Source organism: Notolepis coatsorum (genome assembly GCF_963971535.1).
Source record: "Notolepis coatsorum genome assembly, chromosome: 10".
NCBI classification, from domain to species: Eukaryota; Metazoa; Chordata; class Actinopteri; order Aulopiformes; family Paralepididae; genus Notolepis; species Notolepis coatsorum.
This window is the reverse complement of record NC_140174.1, coordinates 79484731-79512002: the sequence shown is the minus strand read 5'-3', so window position 1 is coordinate 79512002 and position 27272 is coordinate 79484731. Positions and strand designations below refer to the sequence as shown.

General features: G+C 44.8%; 1 protein-coding gene across 1 annotated transcript in view; it reads right to left on the bottom strand.

Annotated features, from left to right (window-relative positions):
* Nucleotides 1-25589, bottom strand: part of acsl5 (acyl-CoA synthetase long chain family member 5) — a gene marked incomplete at both ends in the record, with an annotated part of 87850 nt that extends 62261 nt beyond the window's left edge. Inside the window, 8 exons of the mRNA XM_084323687.1 lie at nt 5879-5930; nt 11466-11498; nt 11878-12056; nt 17595-17694; nt 21900-22001; nt 22131-22195; nt 23044-23155; nt 25434-25589. Of these exons, the coding sequence (XP_084179813.1) occupies nt 5879-5930; nt 11466-11498; nt 11878-12056; nt 17595-17694; nt 21900-22001; nt 22131-22195; nt 23044-23155; nt 25434-25589 (799 nt within the window). The remainder of the gene's footprint in view (nt 1-5878; nt 5931-11465; nt 11499-11877; nt 12057-17594; nt 17695-21899; nt 22002-22130; nt 22196-23043; nt 23156-25433) is intronic.
* Nucleotides 25590-27272: the final 1683 nt, after the last annotated feature.

Genomic DNA, 27272 nt, shown 5'->3' with positions numbered 1-27272 from the left:
TAGACCAGTGGTTCTCAAACTTTTTACACTAAGTACCACCTGAGAACGTAGCTGGCTCTCCAAGTACCACCATATGACCAACGTTAAAATACAGTCTATTCAGCTATGCACAGTTCACGCAGGAGGCAAATGTATTCCTAATACCATTATTTATTGTTAACTTTTGTCAGACACAGCCACAATGTACAAAGGGGTAGCACTAGAACTAGCAAACTCTTCCACACAATTCTCATACAATGCAAGGGGCATTGAGAACATAATAACTAACATTCTCAGACAATTAAGAACTGTATTTCAGCAAATGTACTTAATTGTCTCTCACACACACACACACACACACACACACACACACACACACACACACACACACACACACACACACACACACACACACACACACACACACACACACACACACACACACACACACACACACACACACACACACACACACACACACACACACACACACACACACACACACACACACACACACACACACACAGCATGTTGTTGTCCATTGACAGCTCACATAAGCAGGGCTGGACTGGGGAAATAATTCAGGCTGGGAAATATAGTGTGAAATATAGCCCCAGTCAGGCCACTTTCTAAGTGGGGGTCCCCCACCAGGAATAAAGACTTAATTTCCTGCATTCTGGTGCAGGAATTTTTATTTATTTACCCTTTAAATTCCAGTGTTTGTGATGGGCATCACAAAGAATAATAATAATAATAAAAAATAAAAAATAAACATATTCAATACATTTTCGAATTGTAACCCTTTAAATGCCAGTTTGTGTGATGGCATCACAGATTATTGTTAAAAAAAGTTAAAAAACACACAAAAAGTTAAATATTTTCAATATATCAAATGCAAAGTACATTTTTCTGGGGGGGATTATTACAGGCTAGGCATGTGTCAATGATTAGCAACAACGCAGATTTTTATGGATTTTTTGTAATGTCAGATTTAACAACAACTCTTTTCAGAAAAGTGGGAGTATTTATCTGACATTACAAAACATCTCAAAATAAAAATGGTTGGTAGCACTTTATAATAACACCCTGTTATAATACATTTATAAGGTATTTGTAGATAATGAACTAATCATGAACAAAACATTTATATACATTCGTAAATTATTATTAAAGGGGAACTATTTTACTATTTCTTTCACTATTTGGGCACTTTTACACAATTCCTGTGAGTCTATGGAACACCTCTGTAATATATATTTTTTTTTAATTCATTGTTTTGTATTTCTAATCAAGTCCTCAAAAACAGCATTTTTCTACCTCAAGATCTCGAGCCGTTTTGAGCTGATGTGGCAAGAGTGCAGGTGCAGGTGCAGGTGCAGGTGCCACTGTGTGCAGCTCATCTTCTATCTCAACATTAACATGCAGCGGTGTCTTTATGACATCACATATAGGGCACATTTTCAGATGACTCAGTTCAGTGAGGGTGAATATTGTGAGAGGAGAATTGGAAGAATGCACCAATATGAAAATTTTGAGACATAGATCATATTAATATAAGTTCACATAGCTAGGAAACAATGCTAAACACTCAAAAAGGCCATTTATAAGATAGTTCCCCTTTAAATCATTTATAACTATATTTGTATAACATTTACAAATTAGTTCTACATTATTTATAACTCATTATCAACATTGTTTGTACTTGATTTGTTCATCATTAAACACATTTGTAGACGCTTTGAAAATGGATATGAAAAAACGACTATACTGTACCCCCATTTATTTGTTCATGTTCAACAAATGATTTGTTAAGACATTCATAAAACATCTATAAATCATTTGCAGATGCTATTGTGTCCCCTAATCTGAAGTGAAGCCTATTCATCATTAACAAATGTCTAATACAGTTAATTATTTGTTTACTTTTTCATCACCTGTTACAAATGTTGTAGACAGCTTTCGGATACACCCTTCTTTGTGACATCAAACAGTGACAGAATTAGGACTATAGATAAATGCAATTTTATTAACATATAAAATACATGTGCATGACATAATGTGTAACATGGGGGGGCACTAGGACCCAGGAGTACCCTGGCCAGGTAGAGTATCTAGAGAGGAAGTCTCACGCGAGTGAGACTTGACGTCACGTGTGTTGCCGTCTGTTTGAATGGAAGCACGATACATGCAGAACCAAGTTATCCGTGCTGCTCCTGCCCCACGCTTTTAATAAAGGTATGAGCAGGTTTAACACCTTTTTTGTTGGTAAATCTATTCCATCATTTCCGACCTACAAACAACTCTTATATGTTGTGTAGACGTACTTGATGTGGTGGGCGTTAACGTTACATTTGTTCCTAATGTGTGCTCAGTGCTCAGTATATTGCGGTATGTGATGATGACACGACACACAAGAGTAATAATTATTTGTATTTTCAGGCTGTATCGGCGCCTATACAGTCTGAAAATACAAATAATTATTGCCCTCGTGTTCATCACATACCGCAATATACTGAGCACCGAGCACACATTAGGAACAAATGTAACGTTAGCGCCCACCACATCAAGTACGTCTACACAACATATAAGCGTGGGGCAGGAGCAGCACGGATAACTTGGTTCTGCATGTATCGTGCTTCCATTCAAACAGACAGCAACACACGTGACGTCAAGTCTCACTCGCATGACACTTCCTCTCTAGATACTCTACCTGGCCAGGGTACTCCTGGGTCCTAGTGCCCCCACATGTTACACTATATGTCATGCACATGTATTTTATGTTAATAAAATTGCATTTATCTTTAGTCCTAATTCTGTCACTGTTTGATGTCACAAAGAAGGGTGTATCCGAAAGCTGTCTACAACATTTGTAACATGTGATGAAAAAGTAAACAAATAATTAACTGTATTAGACATTTGTTAATGATGAATAGGCTTCACTTCAGATTAGGGCACACAATAGCATCTGCAAATGATTTATAGATGTTTTTTTGATCCACTTTTTCTCCCATTTTCTATATTTTCTCCCATCCCAATTTCGTATCATCCAATTCAACCCTCCCCTGTCACGGACGCTGTTTCTTGCCTCCCACAAGCCGGCTGCAATGTGGACTAAGTCATCCCCTCCGGTACTTGAGGTAACAGCAGTCGCATCTTTTCACCTGCGCAGCTCGATCTCTCAGTGGCGAGGAGTAACGCGTGGGAGGCTCACGCTGCCCCCGACACTTCCTGATTCTACTGCGCAGGCGCACCAACCGACCTGTAGGAGTCGCTGTCCACAACGCCCGATCCCCACCCATCAGTTTCCCACCCCCTAATACGGCCAATGTGTATTAGTACGGACGACCAGCTAAACTGAAAGCAAATGTGGAGCGCTGGGCTCGAACTGACGAGCCCAGCGTCTCCAGCATTTCGTGGCGAGCGCCTTGCCCACTACGCCACGTAGCCGCCCATGATTTATAGATGTTTTATGAATGTCTTAACAAATAATTTGTTGAACATGAAAAATAAAGAGATACAGTATAGTCGTTTTTTCATATCCATTTTTCAAAGCATCTACAAATGTGTTACTACACATTAAACAACATTATTTAATGATGAACAAATCAAGTACAAACAATGTTGATAATGAGTTATAAATAATGTAGAACTAATCTGTAAATGATATACAAATATAGTTAATAATAATTTATGAATGTATATAAATGGTTTGTTCATGATTAGTTCATCAGTGGTCACCAACCCGTCGATCTTGATCGACTGGTCGATCTTTGAGACCTTCCCTGTAGATCTTTCCCTGAAAAATAAAAATAAATGTTTTTATCTTTCCCTGAGAGTCCACATTACAGTTCTACTTTTGTGTGAAAAGTGATGCTGCATAAGATTACTGCACTTAGCACTGACTGAGAAAGTATATATTACAGTTCTACTTTGACAACCATATTACAATTAGCATTTTCTAATGTTAATAATATGAGAGTCCACATTACAGTTCTACTTTTGTTTTGATGTGAAAAGTGATGCTGCATAAGAGGACTGCACTTAGCACTGACTGAGAAAGTACATATTACAGTTCTACTTTATAAAATGCTAATTGTAAATATGTTTGGCAATGTTAATTAATAGGAGAAGGTCCACATTACAGTTCTACTTTTGTTTTGATGTGAAAAGTGATGCTGCATAAGATGACTGCACTTAGCACTGACTGAGAAAGTACACATTACAGTTCTACTTTATAAAATGCTAATTGTAAATATGTTTGTCAATGTTAATAATATGAGAAAGTCCACATTACAGTTCTACTTTTGTTTTGATGTGAAAAGTGATGCTGCATAAGATGACTTAGCACTGACTGAGAAAGTACATATTACAGTTCTACTTTGACGTTTTAATGTTGGACCAAAGCATTGCATGTAATTAGAATACAGGCAAATAAAAGTCATTTAGTTTAAAGTACAATCTTGGCTGTCTTTTTCTCTCAACGCTTCAATAGGTAGATCTTGCCTTCACCAAAAAAAAAGAAGTGATATTGGGCTTAAAAAGGTTGGTGACCACTGATCTACAAATACCTTATAAATGTATTATAACAGGGTGTTATTATAAAGTGCTACCAAATGGTTATGATCGGGGCTGAAGTTGAATAAAATATTTATGACTGTTTAGACTGCATTACTTTCTGTCACAGTGATCTCCTGGTTGTTCCCAACTTAGGTTATCTAACTATCGCGCCACCGCAACTATACACTGGCCTGGCCGCGTGTATGCCTTCTACAACAGAACTGCGTTTCCGCGTTCGAGTTTTGCGCTCTGATTGGCCAGGTCATGTGACATGTTGTGCGCCAATCGTGGGACAGCAAGTTCTGCGCCTATTTCTGGGTCTAACAGCCTGCAAACTACCTGGCATTCTATCGCCATGCTCTAAGACAAACTCTAACCTTAACCAACTTCGAAAGAGTGCCTACGCTTAACCGTTGGAATCAGGGCAGGCGTTCTATCGCCATGCTCTAAGACAAACTCTAACCAGTGTATAAACTTGCGGTCCCACGATTAGGCGTACATGTCACATGACCAGAAATTACCTGGCCAATCAGAGACGCGGAAACACAGTTCTGTTGTAGAAGGCATTCAGGCGGCCTGGCCTGCAAGTTCAGTGGCCTGACTGAAAAAAAAATTATAATTTCTTTTTTCTTTTTTGTCAAGTACCACCAGCAGTACCACCAAGTACCACCAGTGGTACGCGTACCACAGTTTGAGAACCACTGCTCTAGACCTTGTTGCAGTGTTTGCCGATACTACCAACCGATCATGTAGTCCGTTCTAGGATGTTGGTTTAGGTCTGTTTTTGCTGTGAAGTTGAAACCAACTATAGGTGTGCACACGCACGCACGCACGCACGCACGCACGCACGCACGCACGCACGCACGCACGCACGCACGCACGCACGCACGCACGCGCACGCACACACACACACACACACACACACACACACACACACACACACACACACACACACACACACGCACACACACACACACACACACACACACACACACACACACACACACACACACACACACACACTACAGGGACCACACATAAGTGGACTAGCTTATAGCTATATCTGGTGCAATATATTTATTGTGCATTGTCCCTGTCAAATAAACAAATCGTGCATGTACTGTAGTGGAGTAAAGTCAGAGCCACATTCCAAGAGACACATCAGAACCCTGGCAAGGTAAATCAATAAATCAAAGCAGAACCCTGGCAAGGTACATCAATAAATCAAAGCAGAACCCTGGCAAGGTACATCAATAAATCAAAGCAGAACTCTGGCAAGGTACATCAATAAATCAAAGCAGAACCCTGGCAAGGTAAATCAAAGCAATGGGGAAATGATCACCTGTAGTGCCGCTGGTGAAGCATATGATACCGAGGTCCTCTGGCTTTGGTGGCTGATGGACAACAACATGAAATCAGGACCATAGCATCTAAAAACCACTTCACTGCAGCAGACACAAATCTGATGTTAAAAACCACTTCAGTGCAGCAGACACAAATCTGATGTTAAAAACCACTTCAGTGCAGCAGACACAAATCTGATGTTAAAAACCACTTCAGTGCAGCAGACACAAATCTGATGTTAAAAACCACGTCAGTACAGCAGACACAAATCTGATGTTAAAAACCACTTCAGTGCAGCAGACACAAATCGTAAGGTTATGTATATAACCAAGTTCTGTGAGTTATGGTGCGCTCAGCACCAGTTGCACTGTACTTCACTTCGTGCACATGCACTGAATAAAAAATTCCACCATGTACCTTTACATCCCAACATTCGTCTGACCACACCCCCATCCGCTTACCTTCATAAGCAGGTGTGTGGTCACCTACTCGCCTCCTTCCCAAACTTTCACCACAAGGCGAGATCAAGGGCAGCAGCGGCGTCCTGGTGCTGACCGCACCATAACTCACAGAACTTGGTTATATACATAACCTTACGTTCTGTTTCATTATGGCTTCGCTCAGCACCAGTTGCACAACAGGAGCTGAGCGGGAGCCATAGCCCGACAAATGTACCCCGATGAGGCCCCCCACAACCATCAGAGGGAGGACCGAGCCCCCCGACCCTCCCTAATGGAGGATACCCCCCCTATTGGAGGCTTACGGGAGGGAGACGGATCCGACCGGGCGAAAAGGAACTCAAGCAACTCAACGCACAGGGTGAGCAGACCGTGGCTTGACCCCACGACTACACACATGCACAACCCGCATGCCACCAGGGAACGAACGAAAGGAACAAACCTCGTTACTGCCCCCAAAATCACGGGGTCAAGAGCAACCCAAACCCTGTGGCAAGGCCGTAGCAGCGGAGCGCGAAGGAAGACCCAGTCCCACTGAAGGGACTGGATCCCCTGGAAAAAGGGGGCCTGGAGAGGTCAATGACGCCAGGCATCAAGACCCCACCAGGTGGTCACTTAGTGACACCGCCCCCCCACATCGCCAGCGTATTCGGATAAGGCCCCTCCAAGAGCGGGCCCTTTCCCCCCAATAGCACATGCCTGGCACACTGACCCTGCAGAACAGGCAGTCAGCATGGCCGTAAGCACTCAAAAGGTTAACCAACGGAAGCAGGCAGCGCACCGGGGAAACCAGGCAGCAGGCTGTAACCTGAGCCTGGAGCACTGCGGACGAGACAGGCGCCAAAGGAGTCAGCTGAAAACAGCCCCCCCGGCGGAAGGGGCGTATGCTGGCGTTGTTGATCACCATGACAAAGCCTCCATTAAAAAAAACCCACCCAGAGGGGTCGAGGCAGAGAAGGCTGACATGATTGGCAGACGTCATGAACGTGCAGGGGCACACTCAACCGGGTAACCCGGGAGTTGACTCTGCTCCAACACACCAGGGAATCAACCACCCCCTTGGTACCATATGCGGTGGTTGTTCCTATAACCCCTCAAGAAAAAGGGTTATCCCAGGTCTACGGTATCAACAAAACTTTACTTCGGACCGGGCCCGGTGGCTCGGGAAGCACACAGGGTTACCAGAGGAGGTCCAGAAGACCACCCCAACAGCCCTCTCTCCGCCATGCGTGAGAGAGGAGCGAAGAAAAAGAGAACCAGCCCCTTATGATAGTGCCAGGTACAAAAGAGTACCCAACAAGGGTCTCCATAACGCCTAACCTTGTGACACCCCGGGCCGACCCGGCATTTCCCCCCCGAAAAAAGCCCAAGTCCCTCAGGGTACCAGAACAGCAGATCTGCATCCCCGGCGGACAAACGGGTTAATTGACCTGGACAAGCGTGACCAGAACCAGTCCCGTGCCCTAACCACGCCGACATGCCTACTCCGGGAGAAGGGGCAGATATGCGTGTCGATCAAAAAACATGAAAAGAGGGCGCCACCCAGACGGGCCGGTGTGAACCGTGCTCGGTGGCCCACCCCAAGGGCGTGAGACCCCTCTACCTATGTTCTGATCTATTCCGTTAACATCCCCCAGATATGAACGAGAACCCGTCGAGAACCAGTAATAGGTTCTCGGAAGAGGACAAACCCTCCATCCCAGTTGCTTTATAAAAATGCTGTTTTAACAACAAGCAACCAAGGCGTACTAGCTACCCGCATGATTCTTATCAGAAACACCCCGAGCTAGCACCATGCATGCGTCGGGACACAACCACATCAATGAACAGGCTAATTTAGACCCTTCATTGAATCCTCAAGGCGCCTGGGAGAACGACAAGAAGGGTGTGGTGTTTCCTATACTCCACACTCTTTTATTAAAAAGAAAAGAAGCACCGACTGACATGAATCCCATTTGACACAGCTGAGGATAAAAACTGTTCACATTTTTATATCCAGTCACCCCCACCACAGAGGATTAGACGGAACTCCCCAGAGAGACTTCCCACGTGAGTCATAGAGTGAAAAAGCCATGGCAATCTTGAGTCATGTGACCAACCGACTCAAGTTACACATATATCGAGCGTAGTGGAACCCATGCTCTATCCCGACACTTTGACAACAACAGACCGTACATACAGGTCTAACTCACGGAAGCCATCGTCAATAGCAACGTGCGTAGTGACGTGTGCTATGACGGGGGGAAACCCAACACTCAACGCCTGTTTAATAGGAGCAGAGTCAGGGAAACCCTTCCCCCCCCCCCCCCCCCCCCCCCCCCTCCCTGCCAAGTCGCCTAACGGCTTGGCCCTGACTGGACTGACAAGAGATGAATAAACCCCCTGACCAATCAGAAGAGGGAAGGATGGGGTTTATCCGGTACCCTTCCCTTACACACAACAACAACTTTAGCACACGATACCTTTAGTAGCAATGCTAATGAATAGCGCAAGCTAATACAATGCATGCTAACCACAGACAACTGTGAACAGGGTTTACAACAGAACCAAGTCGCGTGTGTGTGTGTGAATCCTACACCCGTATCCATGTTGAACATAGAAAAACACTGATAGAGAGAGCAAGAACGGCTGAGCCGTGGTACGTGTTCATACGAGCATTACTGCAACCAACACAACAGTGTTGTAGCTCAACATTACTTGTGTAAGCAACAGAACATACAAGTAACCTCTACCTTTATGTGGAGACTCAGGCCGAGGTAGAAAAAACCCTTTTTCAACCGAGTGTAGGCTGCAGACCTTGCTTAAGCTCTTAACATGAACGTAACCCTCCTATCAACCAATACTAGTGAAGATTCACACTTTGCAACCCCATAATATGTTTGGTGAAGAAACACACAGTTTGTTAACAAAAAATACATTCCCCTTTAGAGGGGACTTTTTATTTCTGAACAAATCATACGGCCGGGAAGGGAAAACAGAGGGGACCGCAGGGGGAAAAAGTCACTGGGTCTAGCGGCGCCTGCCGCCTCGAGCCGCTCGGGATTTGCCACCCCGGGGAGCCTAGGAGGGACGGTAAGCAATCGGCGGCTGGTCTCGACGGTCCCTACCGTCACCTTCGGGCGTAGATGGGCCGGCTGTAGCGGAGGCGCTCTCTCTCCTCCTGGCCTTCTTCCTCGAAGGACCAGCAGTGGCGGTGGTGGCAGCAGCAGCCACGGCGGAAGACGCTCGACGACGTGGCAGCCGTCTGACTCCACCGGCGACATCGGGAGGGGGAAAATGAGGTTGGAGCACGGAGCGTTCCTCCTGCATCTCTCTGCACGTCGAGGTCATCAACTGCAGGGCCTTCCCGAATAGTCCAGCATCGGAGAGGGGTGCCGTCAGAAGTGGAAGCCTCTTCTTCTCCGGCACACGCGCCTGCTCCAGCCAAAGGTGGCGCTGGTTCAGAGTTGCCAGGGCGCACACTTTCCCAGCGGCTATGGCCTGCAGCTGAGTCAGATGCAGGATAGCTCCTGCCGCCTGGGAGAGCTGGTCATGTTGTACATCACTCTGCTCCATGCCGCCCGTCAATATCCCGGACATGAATCTTGCCAGCTGCGCGATGTTAGATGCGGCAGCTAGAGATTGTGTTCCGGAGATAAATGACTGGTCGCTCCAGTATGCCAACCGCCTAGCCGATTTCCCTTGAGGAACCGGCTTCCGTAACGGCTCCCACACCACCTCCGGACAGAGGAGCGCGGCCATCGGCCTATCAAGCCGTGGCACGCCCTCCCTCATACCGTCGACCAAACCCGCCACCCGCGTAACTTGTACGTAGGTGGGGGTGAGGCCTATGATGTGGGACACCACCTGGCCCTGACGAACATAGGCCCCCATTGAGGGGAAAAATGGGTAGACAACGTCCACCCCTCTCACCGGGCCACGCTGCCATAAATGACCTATGAGATCATCAGGGACAGGAACAGGCAGTGGCTGCGGCAGCGGCACGCCGTTTGCGACTGCCGCCACCGCCATGAGCTCGGGAAACAAAGCCTGCAGTTCCCCCTGCAGACTTTCCTCCACCGAGCCTGCATCCCTCACATACAGCAGGCTTCCACTGGTCAAGGAGCCACACTCCGATGTGGCTGATAGTAGGGCATCCCGCCGACGAGTCAGAGGTTCTTCTCCAACGTCTTCAAACGAGGCGCCCCAAGGAGACATCGAACCCCCCTCCAGTGTTACCTGGACGGGCGGGATACCTGTCTCCACCGGGCCTTCAAATAAGAACCCGTCCGCCTCTACCATGTAATCCTCTGTTTCCATCGGGCATGTAGAGATCGACGCATCCTCACTGGGCTCCAGCAACTCACCAAACCCGGGCCGTTCGCGTCTGCAAGCCACCATCTTGCGACGGGAGCGAGCCGACGCAAAAAGTTTGCGTCCCAAATCCCCTGGAACCAAAGGAACCGGCCGCCCAACAGCGGACGATTCCTCGGAAACAGAGGAACCAGAGCCAGAACCAGGCCATCGCATAGGCGACGGCACCGGTGCACCAGCTCCTTGGAGAGGCAAACTACCCATCGGACGCCTACCGGGCGTGGCTGTCAACCACGAGAGAGGCAACAGCCCCGCTCCAGGACGTACGACGGAGGCGGAAATGGAGAACCGCTGGTGGAGAGTGGTGCTGCGAACACGACTCTCCGGAGTAGACATTATGACTTAGGTTTTTCTAAATAAAATAAAATAAGCACAATGTAAACACGTCTCAACTTTCTTCAGCTAACAACCTCGTCAAGTGGGGATCTACCAAAGGCACTTCCTTGTGGTGAAAGTGAAGAAGGAGGCGAGTAGGTGACCACACACCTGCTTATGAAGGTAAGCGGATGGGGGTGTGGTCAGCCGAATGTTGGGATGTAAAGGTACATGGTGGAATTTTTTATTCAGTGCATGTGCACGAAGTGAAGTACAGTGCAACTGGTGCTGAGCGAAGCCATAACGAAACAGAACTGATGTTAAAAACCACTTCAGTGCAGCAGACACAAATCTGATGTTAAAAACCACTTCTGTGCAGATACAGCAACACAAATCTGATGTTAAAAACAATTAATAGGATCATGCATAATATTAGAAATAAGTGCAAATTGTACTTACAACTGGCTTTTGTAGATTGCTCTTCCCCAACGCCTAAAAAGGCATTTGTTTTTAGTAATTTTTTTATCTAGTAATAGTTGAAATAGATAAATCAAACAAACATTATTTTTTTTAAATGAAACCAATATGACCACAAACAAAATCACACCTGTGGGTTCATACGTGACGGCCTAAGTTCTCACACACACACACACACACACACACACACACACACACACACACACACACACACACACACACACACACACACACACACACACACACACACACACACACACACACACACACACACACACACACACACACACACACACACACACACACACACACACACACACACACACACACACACACACACGGCCTCACACACACAGCCTAAGAACAGTAGTTCCTTGTTGGGTTCACTCATTACCTCCACATCCTTCATAGACAAGACATCCACCCCACATTTGGCTCCTCTCTCCACCAGGTCAGGGTCAAAGGAGTCCATAACAACAATGGTCTTCAGCACCACAGTCTGTCCATTCTCTCGGTTCTGCAGGAGTGTCTCAGCTTTGTTTTGTTTGTCACAAAGCACTGTGGAGATGTCGGCTAGAAGGACATAAGAGATAAGAGGTCCATGTACAGTAATAGTCTACAGCAGCACTCCATGGAAATCTCTGCCAAGACCTAATCTAATCTCCTCACTTTGCCGTACTTTCACATGCAACATTTTCATTGGGTAGATGATGGAATCAGGATTTGCCGATAGTTCGGACAAAATTGTGGCACTAGAGGAAAGGTCATGGGGTCAGCAAAATCACTAGGTTTCTCTCTAGGGGTCATGAATATTCACAGTAAATGTGACTATAATATTAACAGATCAGAAGATGCGCTAATTTCAAAATGAAAAGTTTAACCCGATAGGGTCACTAGAGGAAAGGTTATGGGGCCACCAAAATAAATAGGGTTCTTCCTCCTGGAGTCATGAATGTGCAAACAATCTGGCCATGACTTTTGAATACATCTCATTCACTGCACTTATTTACTTACAGATGGGACCAATTACATAACATCCTTGGCAGAGGTAACAATCAATAGGCGTCTTCCTTTTGGTGTCATGAATAACGGACCAAGACCGATTACATAATTTTTTAAGTTTGAAGATTTTGATGTCTGGTCTAGAAAATAAATCTCTAAATCCACATACAATTCAGAGAATCTGCCATGTATGGCGGATATATAATCCAACACTGAACAGTGTATGTAATAAACACGGAATGTCCAGTCAGGTATCTTTGTTGAGGTAATACTTTATATAACGTTGTCGAGCATATACACAAGCGAGCCAAAAGCAGTCAGTACGTAAGTCGGTCTAGTGTCGTAAAACCCCCGTGTTACCATGGTGACGTACGGCAGGTTACCGTAATGACTCTAATACTCTGACATCTCCCCCTTTTAATTTTACTTCCTTTGTTAACGTAAACAAATACACTTTCTGTATTAACAAGGCTATATATAGCAAACAATAGGAACATCCTGTAAAGTGGAAACAGTGCTATTCTTCTATAACATCAATAAACAATATTCAACCTTCAGAGTAGCAAATGATTATTAAATCGCAACAGTTTACATTCTGGAACTCTTTTGACATTTGTTATGTGGTTATGTGGTTTACATTCTGGAACTCTTTTTTACATTTCGTTATGTGGTTAACTTTACCACCTGGAACTCTTTTCCCTCATTTCCCCCCCCTGAAAGGCCCTGAGTGTGACATCATGTCAACTCACAAGTCCAGTCTGACAACTGGCCTAAGGATCCATCCAGACCTGGACTGTGACAGTCCTTCAGTACCAGCAGGCACGTCGGCACTGGTGTTACCTGGCTCTTGACCGGTGTCCTTGGGAACTGGTGAGACTGGTGCTGTGCTCCCAACTGGCCCTGGGGAGGGTACCCCCTGGAGGTGGCGCCGGGTGTGCCGGAATGACGCTCCCTGCTGCGTCTCAATGATGTAAGAGCGTGGCGTGACACTCTCGCTGGTCACTACTGCAGGGGCTGTCCAGGATTTCTGGTGGTCCAGCTTGGTGAGGACATTACCACCAGGCTGTAGTGGAAGTAGGGGTCTCGCCCCGTGACGTCGGTTGTAGTAGAAGGCTTGCTTCTTCTTTTCAGCCTCGTCCTTCTGCTTGATCTGTCGCTTGTCTGGCCATGAGGGCTGCAAGTTCCTCTCGAGTGTAGGCAGTGTCGTTCTCATTTTCCGACCCATCAGAAGCTCCGCTGGGCTGGCCCCTGTGGTGCTACACGGTGTCGACCTGTAGCACATGAGTGCGATGAGAGGGTCCTTCTGTTTCAGGATTCGCTTTGCGGTCTGCACCGCCCTCTCCGCGTGACCATTGCCTTGTGGGTTGTGTGGGCTTGAGGTGATATGTTTGAAGTCAAGCTCACAGGCTAGGTCTCGAAACTCAGCGCTCGAGAACTGTGGCCCGTTGTCGCTCACGACCACGTCCGGGACGCCATAACAGGCGCACGTTGTTTTCAGCTTCAGAGCGACTTGAGAACTGGTCGTCGTCGTCATGTGCAGTATCTCTATATATCTAGAGTAGTAGTCTGAGATTATCAAGTAGCTCTGTTTGTTATGCTCAATCTAGAGCTATACGCTCCCATGGTCTGTCAGGGAGCGGAGTCGAGATCAACGGCTCCCTCTGTTGCGCTCTTCTCAGCTCACAGCAGGACTGACACGACGAGACCTTGTGTTTCAGCTGCGAGGAGATGCCCGGCCACCAGACAGAGGCGTTTGCCCTCTCCCGACACTTTGAGAGCCCTTGATGTCCGTCATGGATTCTCTCGAGGATTTCTGTCCTCAGTGTCTCTGGTATCAATATGCGACTTCCTCTGATGACCATTCCGTCATACTCTGAAAGTTCACTTTTCGCCGGGAAGTACTCTCTTATGACGCTTGGTACTGTATTCACGTGTTCAGGCCATCCTGACCTGATGTACCTGATCACTGTCTGCAGCTTTTCATCAGCTGCTGTAGCTTTTCGGATGCTGTCCATCCTCTGTGGAGTAGCTGGCACGTTGTTGATGACAGCTGCGATGTAGCACTCCACATCGGAGTGTGTGTCTTTCTGGTTCTCTGTGTGTCTCAGGGGGCTCCTTGACAGTGTGTCTGCCACTACAAGGGTCTTCCCAGGCGCATACTCTGCCACTGGCTTGAAGCGCATGAGCCGCATGAGAAGTCTCTGGCACCTTAGTGGAACGTTGTCCAAATCCTTGCTGTTCATTAGTGGGACCAGGGGCTTGTGGTCAGTCACTAGCTTGAAACTCTCAAGGCCGTAGAGGTATTTCTCGAACCTCTCACAGGCCCAGACACTCGCCAAACACTCTTTTTCAATTTGCGCGTACCTAGTTTCCGCGTCAGTCAGCCTCCTGGAGCAGTACGCGACTGGCTTCCAGTCTTCTCCATGGAGCTGCAGCAGCACCGCACCGACCCCGTAGCTGCTTGCGTCAGCCGAGACTGCAGTGGGTCTGTTTACGTCGTAGAAGGTTAACACCGGCGATGTCATCAGGAGCTCTTTCAACTTCTCAAAAGCTGTTTGTTGTGCTGGGCCCCAGGTCCAGACTGTTTTGGACCGGAGCAACTCGTACAGTGGCTGGCCCACTGTGGACAGGTTTGGCACGTATTTCCCCAGATAGTTCACCATGCCGAGGACTCGTTTGAGCTCGTGCACGTTCTCGGGCGCGGCAAGCTCCCGGATGGCCAGCACTTTTGCTGGATCTGGCCGCACGCCCGAGGCATCGACCACCTGCCCCAGGAAATGGATCTGCTTCTGCCTGAGCACGCACTTGTCCTTGTTGAGCTTGAGCCCAGCAGACTCGACTCTCTCCAGGACCTTCTGGAGGCAGAGGTCATGTTCTTCCGCATCTTTCCCGTACACTATGATGTCGTCCATATAGACGGCGACGCCTTGCAGGCCTTCGAGTGTCTCTGTCATCTTCCTTTGGAATATCTCCGGCGCGCTTGTTATTCGAAACGGTAGGCGCCGGAAACAGTACCTGCCGAATGGAGTGATGAAGGTGGTCAGCCGGGCGCTCTCGCTGTGCAGAGGTATCTGGAAGAACCCTGAGGCTGCATCGAGGCTGGAGAACATTGTTGCTCCACTCAGCTTGGCTGTGATCTCTTCCGCTGTAGGTAGGATGAATCTCTCTCTCTTGACCTGTACATTTAGCTTCTTAAGATCAACACATACACGCGCCTTCCCAGTCTTTTTTAGCACCGGCACCATGGGGGCACACCAGTCCGTTGGCTCGGTTACCACCTCTATGATGCCGTTCTCCTCCATGCGGCGAAGCTCCTCCCTGACCTTGGGCATGAGTGGTATTGGGACTCTGCGTGCTGTGTGCACCGCGTATGGAATGGCGTCATCCTTGAGCCTAATCCTTACCGGCTCTGTCTTTAGTGTGCCATGGTCTCCAAAGGCACCGTGGACCTCCTCGATCCGTTTCACGAGGCCCATCTCTGCTGCTGTGGACCGGCTGAGTAAGTTGTTGACAGACTTCCCTCTGATGACAAACACTGGGAATGAGTATGATTTGTCCTTGTATGCAGTGTTGACTTGAAATTGTCCTTGACAATCTAATTTACCCCCTGGGCTGCTCAGTGATACGCTGGTCTGGCTTAGTTCCCTCTCTGGGATAAGCACATTAAAAGTCTCCTCGCACATAACACTAGCATCTGCCCCAGTATCAATCTTGAACTGCACTGGTGTTGCACCAATGAGGAGCTGCACTGTCCACTGCTCATTACCAGTGTTTGCATTCACTGATCCCAAGAAGTATTCACTCTGTTCATCTGTCTCTGTTACTTCACTCACCGCTTTGGATTTGCACTGACTATGCCAGTGCCCAGTACTGTTGCATTTATTGCAAGTTGAATTTCGTGCGGGGCACCACTCTGGATCCTTGTGCGCCATTTTCCCACAACGGCCGCACTTCCCTCCGTGTTCCGCGCCTTTTCCTCCTCCCTTGGCATAGCTCCTCCCTTGCCATCTGGGGTTTTCTCTCAGTGCTCCCCGTACCTCTTGTATGGCCGCGGCGGCTCCCGTAGTCTCCCCCTGTGCACTGACTTGCATGTTAACCGTCTCTGACTGGCGTACAGACTGTATAGTTTGCGCTAAGGTGAGGTCTGACATCATTTGCAGTTTACGAGACTGTTCTTTATCCTGAATCCCCACTACGATCCGGTCTCGGATGTTTTCATCCCTACACTGACCGAAATCACAGTGTTCTGATAGGTCGTAGAGAGCTCTGATAAATGTCTCTGCCAGCTCTCCCGCCCGCTGCACTCTCTGATGAAACACGGCACGCTCATGAATCACGTTTCGTCTAGGGAAAAAATAGCCATCAAACTTCCCCAACACTATCCTGTAGTTGTTCTCGTCGTCATCATCATCAAACGTGAACGATTTGAAAATATTTTCAGCTTCACTCCCCATTGCGTATATCAACGCAGAAACCTGTACATCACCAGGCTTCTTGGTGAGCTCCGTAGCTGTTCGATATCTTTCAAAACGCCTCCTCCAGTCTGTCCACTCCGTTGGTTTATCAAAAGAAAAACTTTCTGGTGGGTTAAACTTCGCTATGATTCACTCTCTTAGTAGACGAAAATACCCCACTTCTGACACCATGTAATAAACACGGAATGTCCAGTCAGGTATCTTTGTTGAGGTAATACTTTATATAACGTTGTCGAGCATATACACAAGCGAGCCAAAAGCAGTCAGTACGTAAGTCGGTCTAGTGTCGTAAAACCCCCGTGTTACCATGGTGACGTACGGCAGGTTACCGTAATGACTCTAATACTCTGACAGTGTAAACAATTAAATAGATGAGTAAGGTACAGTAATGGTATCTTGTAAATATTTCTAAATGTTGTTAACGTTGTGTATACTCAACATCAGCATTACGGGAAGAGTGCAGCATGGTGAGAAGAGGAGGGTGACATAACTGAAGATTAGTGCAGGTCAAATCAAGCGGGCTACAGATCCCAGGAACACCAGGGATTACCGGACTTAAAACCCCGGCTTTCTAATTAACACCATTAATAAGGTGCGGTTAGTAAGGGAGAGCAGCCAGAGAGGCTCCAATTACCTCTGTCGATAATGAACACCAGAGCCTCAGGACCCAGAGTGTCGTACAGGGGAACCGCTACCATGGAGTAGGTGTAGCAGGCCATCTCGCCAATAATCCACTGTGAAGGACCAAGGAAAATGTAGAGATTGCATTAATGATCTGACCCCCATGACTAATGTTGTACATTGTGGTGCGTTCTGCATCAATTATCTGACCCTCATGACTAATGTTGTGGTGTGTTCTGCATCAATGATCTGACCCTCATGACTAATGTTGTAGTGCGTTCCTGCATCAATGATCTGACCCTCATGACTAATGTTGTGGTGCATTCCTGCATCAATGATCTGACCCTCATGACTAATGTTGTGGTGCGTTCTGCATCAATGATCTGACCCACATGACTAATGTTGTGGTGCGTTCCACCATTCTCAGATGAGGTCACTTGCATAAATTACATTTTCATCAGAGTTACAACTTTTGGCTGTTTTGTCACATCTTACTGAAATGGTGTCTTGACTTTCTCATCTGCATTTCTTATTGCTAAATTCTGAATACAAGTGTAGTTAAGGCCACCTACAGGTTGACTAGCGGCTAATGCTTCTATACGTTTTGATTGATTGATTGAAAACTTTATTAACAGATTGCAGAATGGGTACAATACAGTACGGCTCAAGGGGATGCCAAGGGGACACATCGTATAGCAAATAAACAAAGCAACAGATGAGGTTGAAGATCAACTGCCACCACCTTAAGCATTGATATGTACAGACATGTAATTTTTGTTGAAAAAGATTTGGGTGCTAGGCGGGGTACTTTAGGTCGGAGGAACATTTTGGTAGTAGGACGATTCCTAGCAAGCTAAATGAACAGCCGTTTCTTGCATTGCTCCTGACTACAAGCGTCTCAGGAGAAAGTTTAACCCTTGTGTCTGATGAGGACAAAATTGTCCTTTGAGATTATTTTGATAACTTTGCAGTGGTTATATATAGCCAATATATGTGGCAAAGGTGTGCATCTTGGAATTATCTTGGAATTTGTCAAAAAATAAATAAAAACTTGACTTTCATTCAGCCTGTAGAATTTAAAGTGTTACACTCTTACCATTAGGAGACTAAATTGTCCTCCTCAAAAACAAAAAATACATGTTGAAATAATTGTCCACTTCTTGATCATAACCACCACATATTAAATTAATTTTAGAATTTTAACCCTTTAAATGCCAGTGTTTGTGATGGCATCACAAATGATTGTTAAAACAAACATTTAAATATTTTCAATATATCAAATGCAAAGTGGATTTTTCTGGGGGGGATTATTACAGGCTAGCATCTGACAATGATTAGTAGCACTGCTCATTCTACCGATCATCCAAATTCATTGACTAAGAAAACACACCTTTTCAAACAATATCTTAATTTTTTTTTTTTTATCTTTACCGTCTTTGTACTATCATGTACCCTACTACTATGCTAATATACTTATACTACTACCCATCATGCTATAATAGATCTATACTACCATCTAACTCAAGTTCGACACTATTGACGAACAATGCCACTGACCATTAGCTGCCAGAGATGTACCCCTCCTGCTGACACAATTTGTAAAATATGAATGTATCCTATGACATATTATATTTAAGAATCAGAACCATACGATTTGTTTATATGAAGCAATCTCCATATACTAGACCAGGTTATATTAAGCAATCTCCATATACAGGTGCAGCTCGATAAATTAGAATATCGTGAAAAAGTTATTTTATTTCAGTAATTCAATTCAAAAAGCTAAACTCTCATAGATTATAGATTCATTACACACAATGTGAAATATTTCAAGCCTTTATTTGTTTTAATTTAGATGATTATGTCTTACAGCTCATGAAAGCCCAAAATTCTGTATCACCAATAAAAAATAGAAAATATATGTATTTTTCTTTTGTATATAGAAATGTCGGCCTTCTGAAAAGTATGTTCATGTATGTTCACTCAATACTTGGTTGGGGCTCCTTTTGCACAAATGACTGCATCAATACAGCTAAATATATAGACTTTTCCATGATATTCTAATTTATTGAGCTGCACCTGTATTTAAAAAAAAATCTAAAAAATAAAAACATGTTAGGGTTGATATTAGGAGTAAAGAAGGTGTTAGGGTTGATATTAGGCGTAAATAAGTACAGATGAAGTACTAAAAAAACTGAGTGCCCTTCAACCTAACAAGGCCACTGGCCATGACAATATCCCCTCCAATTTCCTCAGATACTCAGCAGCCGCCATCACCCACATAATAAACCTCTCCATAAAACAGGGACACGTCCCCAAAGTCTTCAACATTTCGAGAGTGACACCCCTGCACAAAAAAGGCAGCAAATTAGACCCAGGCAACTACAGCCCTGTTATGTTTCTATATACCTCCATCGAAAAGTACCTTACGAAAAAGAAAAAAAATCTACGAATTCCAATCTGGCTTTAGAACATCCCACTCCACTGACACATGTCTTCTCTATTTGAACGACCACATCAAACAAGAGGTGGACGCGGGCAAATACTGCGACATGGACATGCTGGACCGCCAAAAGGCTTTCGACTCCTGATTGACAAACTAAAAGAGATTGGTTTTGATAGTTCATCAGTGAGCTAGATGCAATCCTACCTGGAGGGGAGAGAACATGGTGGAGGTAAACGGAACACTATCCCCCCCCCTCCCAGTGAGCTGTGGTGTTCCACAAGGAAGCATACTAGGACCGCTACTGTTCCTAATTTATGCAAATGATATGTCATCAGCTTGTGACTGCAACTTGTTCCTGTTCACGGATGACTCAGCCCTGCTGGTCTCTGACAGGGACAAGTTACAGGTGGAAAAAGCCCTCAGCTCTGAACTCGGCAGAATTTGCACCTGGCTCGCTGATAATCTATCATTACACCTGGGTAAAACAGAGTCCATTCTCTTTGGATCAAATAACAAACTCACGGCTTCTCTGTTACAGTGGGTGACATTATTGTCACAAGGAAAGATGAAATTAAATTACATACCTGGGTTCCATCCTAGAAGAAAAATCTTTCCTGTGACAAAATGGCAACCAATGTAATCAAAAAAGTCAACCAACGAACAAGATTCTTGTACTGGATCTCCTCTCTGGTAAACAAGAATACCCTGAAGACTCTAACAGGAGCACTCATTCAAGGGTACTACGGCTTGCACCTCATGGTACCAAAGCACCTCAAACGCACTAAAAACAAGATTACAAACATCACAAAACAAACTGGTCAGACTACTGCTTGACCTTACTCCTAAAACCCACCTCACCCCTGCCCATTTTGACAACCTAGGATGGCTTAGAGTAGACGAGTACAGCAACTTGCAATGGGCCAGACAATGGGTCTACAAGATACACTACACCACGGGCGGTGCAGTGGGCAAGGCGCTCACCACCAATGCAGGAGACGCTGGGTTCGAGCCCAGCTCTCCGCATTGCTATCAGCTTGGCTGGTCGTTCATACTAATACAATTGGCAGTATTAGGGGGTGGGAAGCTGATGGGTGGGGATCGGACGTTGTGGACAGCGACTCCTACAGGTCGGTTGGTGCGCCTGTGCAGCAGAATCAGGAAGCGACAGGGGAGGCGTGCCCTCCAAACGCAGACCCCCGCTGCTGAGAGATCGCGCTGTGCAGGTGAAAAGATGCGACTGCTGCTTCCTCGAGTACCGGAGGGGACATGTGATGTAAGGCTTAGTCCACCGGCTTGTGGGAGGCATGGCTTAACAGCGTTCGAGACAGGGGAGGGTAGAATTGGACGATATGAAATTGGGATGGGAGAAAAATTTTAAATGGGGGAAAAAGTAGAAAAAAAAAAAAAAGATACACTACACCACTAAGGTACCGTTGTACATGTTGAAATACTTCCCAAAGGTCAGTGAATTGAAAATGGGGGACCCTGATGTAAACAAGACGAAAGTCTTTCTCTGGTCTGCATCCCCTTAACAATTGTGTGTATTGAGCCGTACTGTATTGTACCCATTCTGCAATCTGTTAATACAATTTCCAATCAATCAATCAATCAATCAATCAATCAATCAATCAATCAATCAATCAATCAATCAATCAATCAATCAGAAGGTGTTAGCATTGATATTAAGAGTATAGAATTTGTCGCTTGAACACCGACACTCTCTTCCTAATATAGAAAACCCAAGAGGTCAGAATGACTGAAAATTATAGGGCTAAACCACAACTGAGCCAGATATAACTGAATCAGACCAATAATCCCCCAGATCCTCTGGGGGGATGGAGTACCCACCCAAGAACAATGTGCCTTAATTACCTCTGGTCTGTTCTGGGCAAAGATCCCAATGAAGGTATCCGAGTTAGACTTCAAGCCCTGATGGAGGAGTCCTGATCCCAGGTATTCAGCCCTATCAGACACCTTCACAGAGAGAGAGAAGAGGGCAAAGGTCAACTGGAATCCACTCACTCAGACAGTCGAACACCTCACAGGTTCTACTTTCTCTTGAATACAGTTCACTAATGGACCTTGTGTTTGGCATCACTGTACCTGTTTGTACTTCAGCCACTGATATGGCATTCCTGGTTTCCTGTAGCCCAGACATGGCCCATTACCTGCAAATAAGAAATAAGGTGCATGTGAAATACTACTGAGGATAAATAGATGGGGGACATATAGAAGAAGAAAAAGGGGTTTGCATCTTTTTATGTATTTGTCAGTCTGAAACGTTATTTAGGCACTGGAAAAAAATGTGATACTCCTTGCTGTTTGGCCAGGGTTTGAATTCTTCACATTCATCATCATCATCATCATTTTATTTATCCGTACATGGAATCACCACAGTCCAACAGTACATATTCACATAATTCACAAAAAATACCATGGCCGAAAGGAACAGGAAGAAGAAAAAATCTTATATATACCTGCCCCTACACACGTACAACACACCGATAGACATATTAACAAGCTATTCAGAATATTGCAGTTTGTGATGTCATAGGATGAATTAGCTTTGATGAATCAATTAGCTGAACATATCCAGGAAAGCTGGCAGATGAATTTGGGGTCCGTTCTTCAGTTGAGTCGCATATAGGGATGTTCGATATTGGCTTTTTTACCGATATACCGATATTGTCCAACTCTTAATTTCAGATACAGATATCAACCGATACCAATAATTTCAGGGAATTAACATTACATATCTCTTGTCGTGGAATTAACACAACATTATGCATACTTTTGACAATAAATAAAATCTGAATTTCTTCTTACTTGCTTGCCTGGGTAAATAAAGGTTAAATAAATGTTAAAAAAAAATATATATATATATTTAAAACCGATACCGATAATTTCCGATACCATATTTGAATCCGATACCATCTTCTTGTCCGATTCTGGACAAGATGGTAAGTGCATTTCTCATAATGTTGGCGTGTTTCTTTAAAAAGGTGGTTAGGATTACCTGAAACTTTCAGCCCTCTCTGGAAAACTTCATAGAGTGTCTTGGCGTCATCGTGGTAATAGTCCAGCAGGTTGTTGTTATCTTCAAGTATAGCACTCTTCCTCGCTCCATCCTAAAATCAAGTCAATACGTCAGTGTCAGTTGATAAGCACACTTGGCTGCAGTGCCCCTTTATTGCTTAAACAAAGGGTCAATCCGTAATCCATATAATAAACAAATAGGTAACCCTCCCCACCAAAAATAGGACATAGAAATAGACACGTTTTCAATATGTAGTTGAACTGGGAGCATGTCTATGTGTTCCCCGGGTCCTATGTTCCCCGGGTCCTATCATGTTCCCCGGTAGCGATAGATAGTCAGACCACCAGCCCTGATTCCAAACTCTAACCTTAACCAACTTCGAAAGAGGGCCTAAGCTTAACCAGTTCGAAACAAGGCGGACATTAATAATTAATAAAATTATAAAAATGTATAACATTTTCATTTTCAATCAATCAATCAATCAATCAATCAATCGGGGAACATAGGACCCGGGGAACATAGAACCTGGGGAACATAGGGATGACCCCGTTGAACTCATAACACAACGACCAACTTCAAGGTAAATATACGTTTTAAAGTGTACTTCATGTACTCGTGTCTGTTACATTTTATACTTGGTACAGTAACAGATATAACTCTTCAACTATGAATACAATTTTATATATTTATGTAAACTACTAATGAGTCGGTCACAGCCAACTTGTTAACGGGTCTGACCCTTTAGCTCAGCTGGTTAGTGTGGATCATATGGTCCCAGGTTCAAATCCACTCGGTTACATTGGCGCCAGCGGGGGGATCTCACTGCCCTGTGAATCTGTATCCAGGTTCACATAGCAATGGGGGTGGGATCTCACTGCCTTAACCCTGGGAAAATGCGCGCATGGACGAAAGAACATGTGAGGACGCACTTCTCGGGGGAAGGACGACTAAATTACTAACAAGTCGGTTGCAGTCAACCAGCACTTCCTAACGGGTCACCAGGACCAGAGACAATAAAGTAGCCCACAGAAATGACACTCCCATCACCATGAGGTATGGTGTTATAATGGTGGCAATGACAATGTGAACAACACACCTCTTATTGTGGCCAAAACTATCAAGTTTGACTCGCATGTCCATTCAAAATGAATTCAGTAGTCCACTGGAAGAATACTTTCTGGACCAGCATATCAAAAGTTTATCAAAATGGGTGTCTTTTTTGGCAAAAACAATCATTGTCTTATTCACATTGTCATTTGTGTCGGCTGCTTTATTTATTTATTTAAGGTCCTGGTGACCTTGCCATTACGAGGAAATCTGTCAATTCTATGTTTTTACTTTCAAATTCTACAGAGGAATGAGAGGTCATGTGCTCCATGCCCTGTAGCCATGCCAAAAGAGTTATGCCGCAAGGCAACAATCCTAAATATTCAAGCAGAAATACATAATAGTGGTTAAATGAGAAGACATGTAGCATTATGGATGGTCTGAGATGACACTGGGACCTTTGGGACACTTTTAAATACTGTAGAAGTTGTAGTGAGTTCTTCATGCAAGGAATCCCTAAAATGGCAGTCAATTGAGAGAGTTCAATGATGAAAACTAACCAAAATCCACCAAAGCACATGTAAGAGACTAGTATTCAACTCTAGGAAAGCAAAGGTCTGGGAAAGGTTTAGTTGAAGCCATAGGTGCCAGCAGATGCTGGATCCCAAGGGTTCACATACGTATGCACACACGGATATTTCATGTTTAATCATTGTATTTAGTAAATAATCAAAATATATTCAAACTATTTGTGTTTTCCTTCCATCATGTCATGCTTCATCAGATGCTAAATGCATCTTAGATGAAGATATAATGAAGATTAATGCGTGAAATATTATATTATAAAAAGCAGACTATTCCAAAGGTGTTCACATACTTTCTAGCACCACTGTATACAGTATATATACACATACACCCACACACACTTCCAGAAACTGTTCACTCACTAAGGCATTGCCATTTTTCATTTTCGTCATTTCACTGAGATGTATTGTAGGTATATTTACTTACTGGAATAATAATAATCACACATCTTTACTCTCCATCTCAATATCTCTCAAACCAAATACATGTGTACACATTTGTCTATAGTTTGGGGATAAGTGTGATATTATGGGCATAATAAACGTTTTCTTGGTGGAGTGTTTAAGTCCCACTATATTTAATTTGAAAAGGCATTCAAATCATAGACATGAAACATGTTCCATTTTGTTGCCCCATTTAGCAGGTAATCAGTATCTGTAATGTAATTTTGTAATGAATTAGTACACTTGGGAGATAACCGTCCCCTTGGTGATGACTTTAAAAAGGAGTGTCCTCACCTTGACACCCAGAGATTGTCGTTGGAGGTTAGCGGGCGAGCGCAGGGGGATGGGCCTGGTGTGGAGGTAAAGCAGCGTGGCGGCAGCCAGGGCAAACAGGGACACGATCGCCGTGGTCGGCAGGGGCGAGAACAAGACCTGGAGAAGGACCTCCATGTCGCCCAGCACCCAAAGTCTGCTGAAAGATGAGATGATAAGTGGTGGTGATGGCATCCCGCACCTTGGTGGACACATGGTCTGTATTCAGGAATCTACATAATACACAGGATTTGCCCCTCTCTACCCCTCTCCCCGCCCTCTCTACCCCTCTCCCCGCCCTCTCTAACCCTCTCCCCGCCCTCTCTACCCCTCTTTCCCTGTGTACAGTCTGTGAGGAGGAGACCGACATAGGTTTCTGCTTTCCGTTATCTATGTAGTGCCAAGTGCTTCTGTCTCTTAATTGGCAACGGCCCTGCCCCGGGCCCTCTTTAGGACGATTTGCCCACCGGCGCGACATGCCATTTTGTGAGCATCTAGCGGCTTGGGTCTGCATTTTTTATAAAACATATATAGAATTAAAGCCCTATTTGTTCTAATGCCACCTCAGGCGACAAAATTCGTTCAGCGGTTCTCGAGTTACATGCCGATATGTCAGGCGTGTGACTTTGTACACGCAAGAGTCAGATTACCACCCCCGACTCCCGAGGTTCTGGAACTGTCAATCATTTGCCGATTGCGAAAATTATGGGGCAGGGTTGTAGCCAATGAGTGTAGCTTTCCAATGATATCCCACGTTGGGTTGTGTGAATCGGGGATCTAGGTGAAAATTTACGAGCAAAAACAGTAAGTGAAAAATACACGGAATGCATTGCCGTCAATGACTAAATGGATTACTGGAAAACTTTTATTTTTTATTTTTTTTACACAGTTTACCAAAATCGCTCTAAATCACCCATTTCTTAAGATTTTTGTGAAATTTGGACCTGTACTACATAAGACTTCAGACTTAGTGTTTTCCAGCTCATAGCAATGTTTTTGGATACATTTTTTTTGGCTATTGCAACTACTACAGAAAAACGTGAGTACACAATTACAAGTACAACTCAAGTTCAGCCCTATGTTACTCTATTTCATTAGCACTAAAAGTGCTTTTTATTTATTGTGTAAGACACTTCAGAATGTTATCTTTCAAAAGAGACCAGGCTTATGCATGTGCTATAAGTATAAAGATACGCTTTTCAAAAAAAGTATGCAGTCCTCATTTTCAAGTAAAAAAGAATTTCTGGGCACCATTTAAGTGGTTTAATGTCTGTTAAATTTGGTCAAATTTCAACAGGCAATCTTGGCACATTTTATAACATTTCCCTAAAAGGCCATGCTCTGAATTTCCTACTCATCCAAGATGTTGAAGGGTAGAGTTATTTCTCAGCATAATCCATGCTGTGCTTACTAGACAGCCTGCCCCAGCTGGTTATCATGCTGTTTCCCCTGTTTCCCCCGTGGTCTTATGTTCCTTTTGTTTCTTTGTTTTTCTCTATTTCTCTTCCTAATATCAGCAACTTCGGGTTCCTGAGAAGCGCTTTGCAAATAAAATGAATTATTATTATTATAAATGTGAGTACTGAAGAAAAGCACGGCCTCCACAGCGAGTGCACCCAAAGCAAACTAAAGACTAAGGCAGTCCAATATCAGGGTGAATTTTGTTGCATTATAATATTTTAAAGTCAAGCTAATGTTGAATCCTTTACTTTGTGCTTCTGTTTGGCTAAAGCAAAGGATCGTCTTGCCCTTCAATAGCTGTTGGTGTATTGCCTGACTAAACACTAAACCCACATTTTCATCCACGGAATAATAAATAAA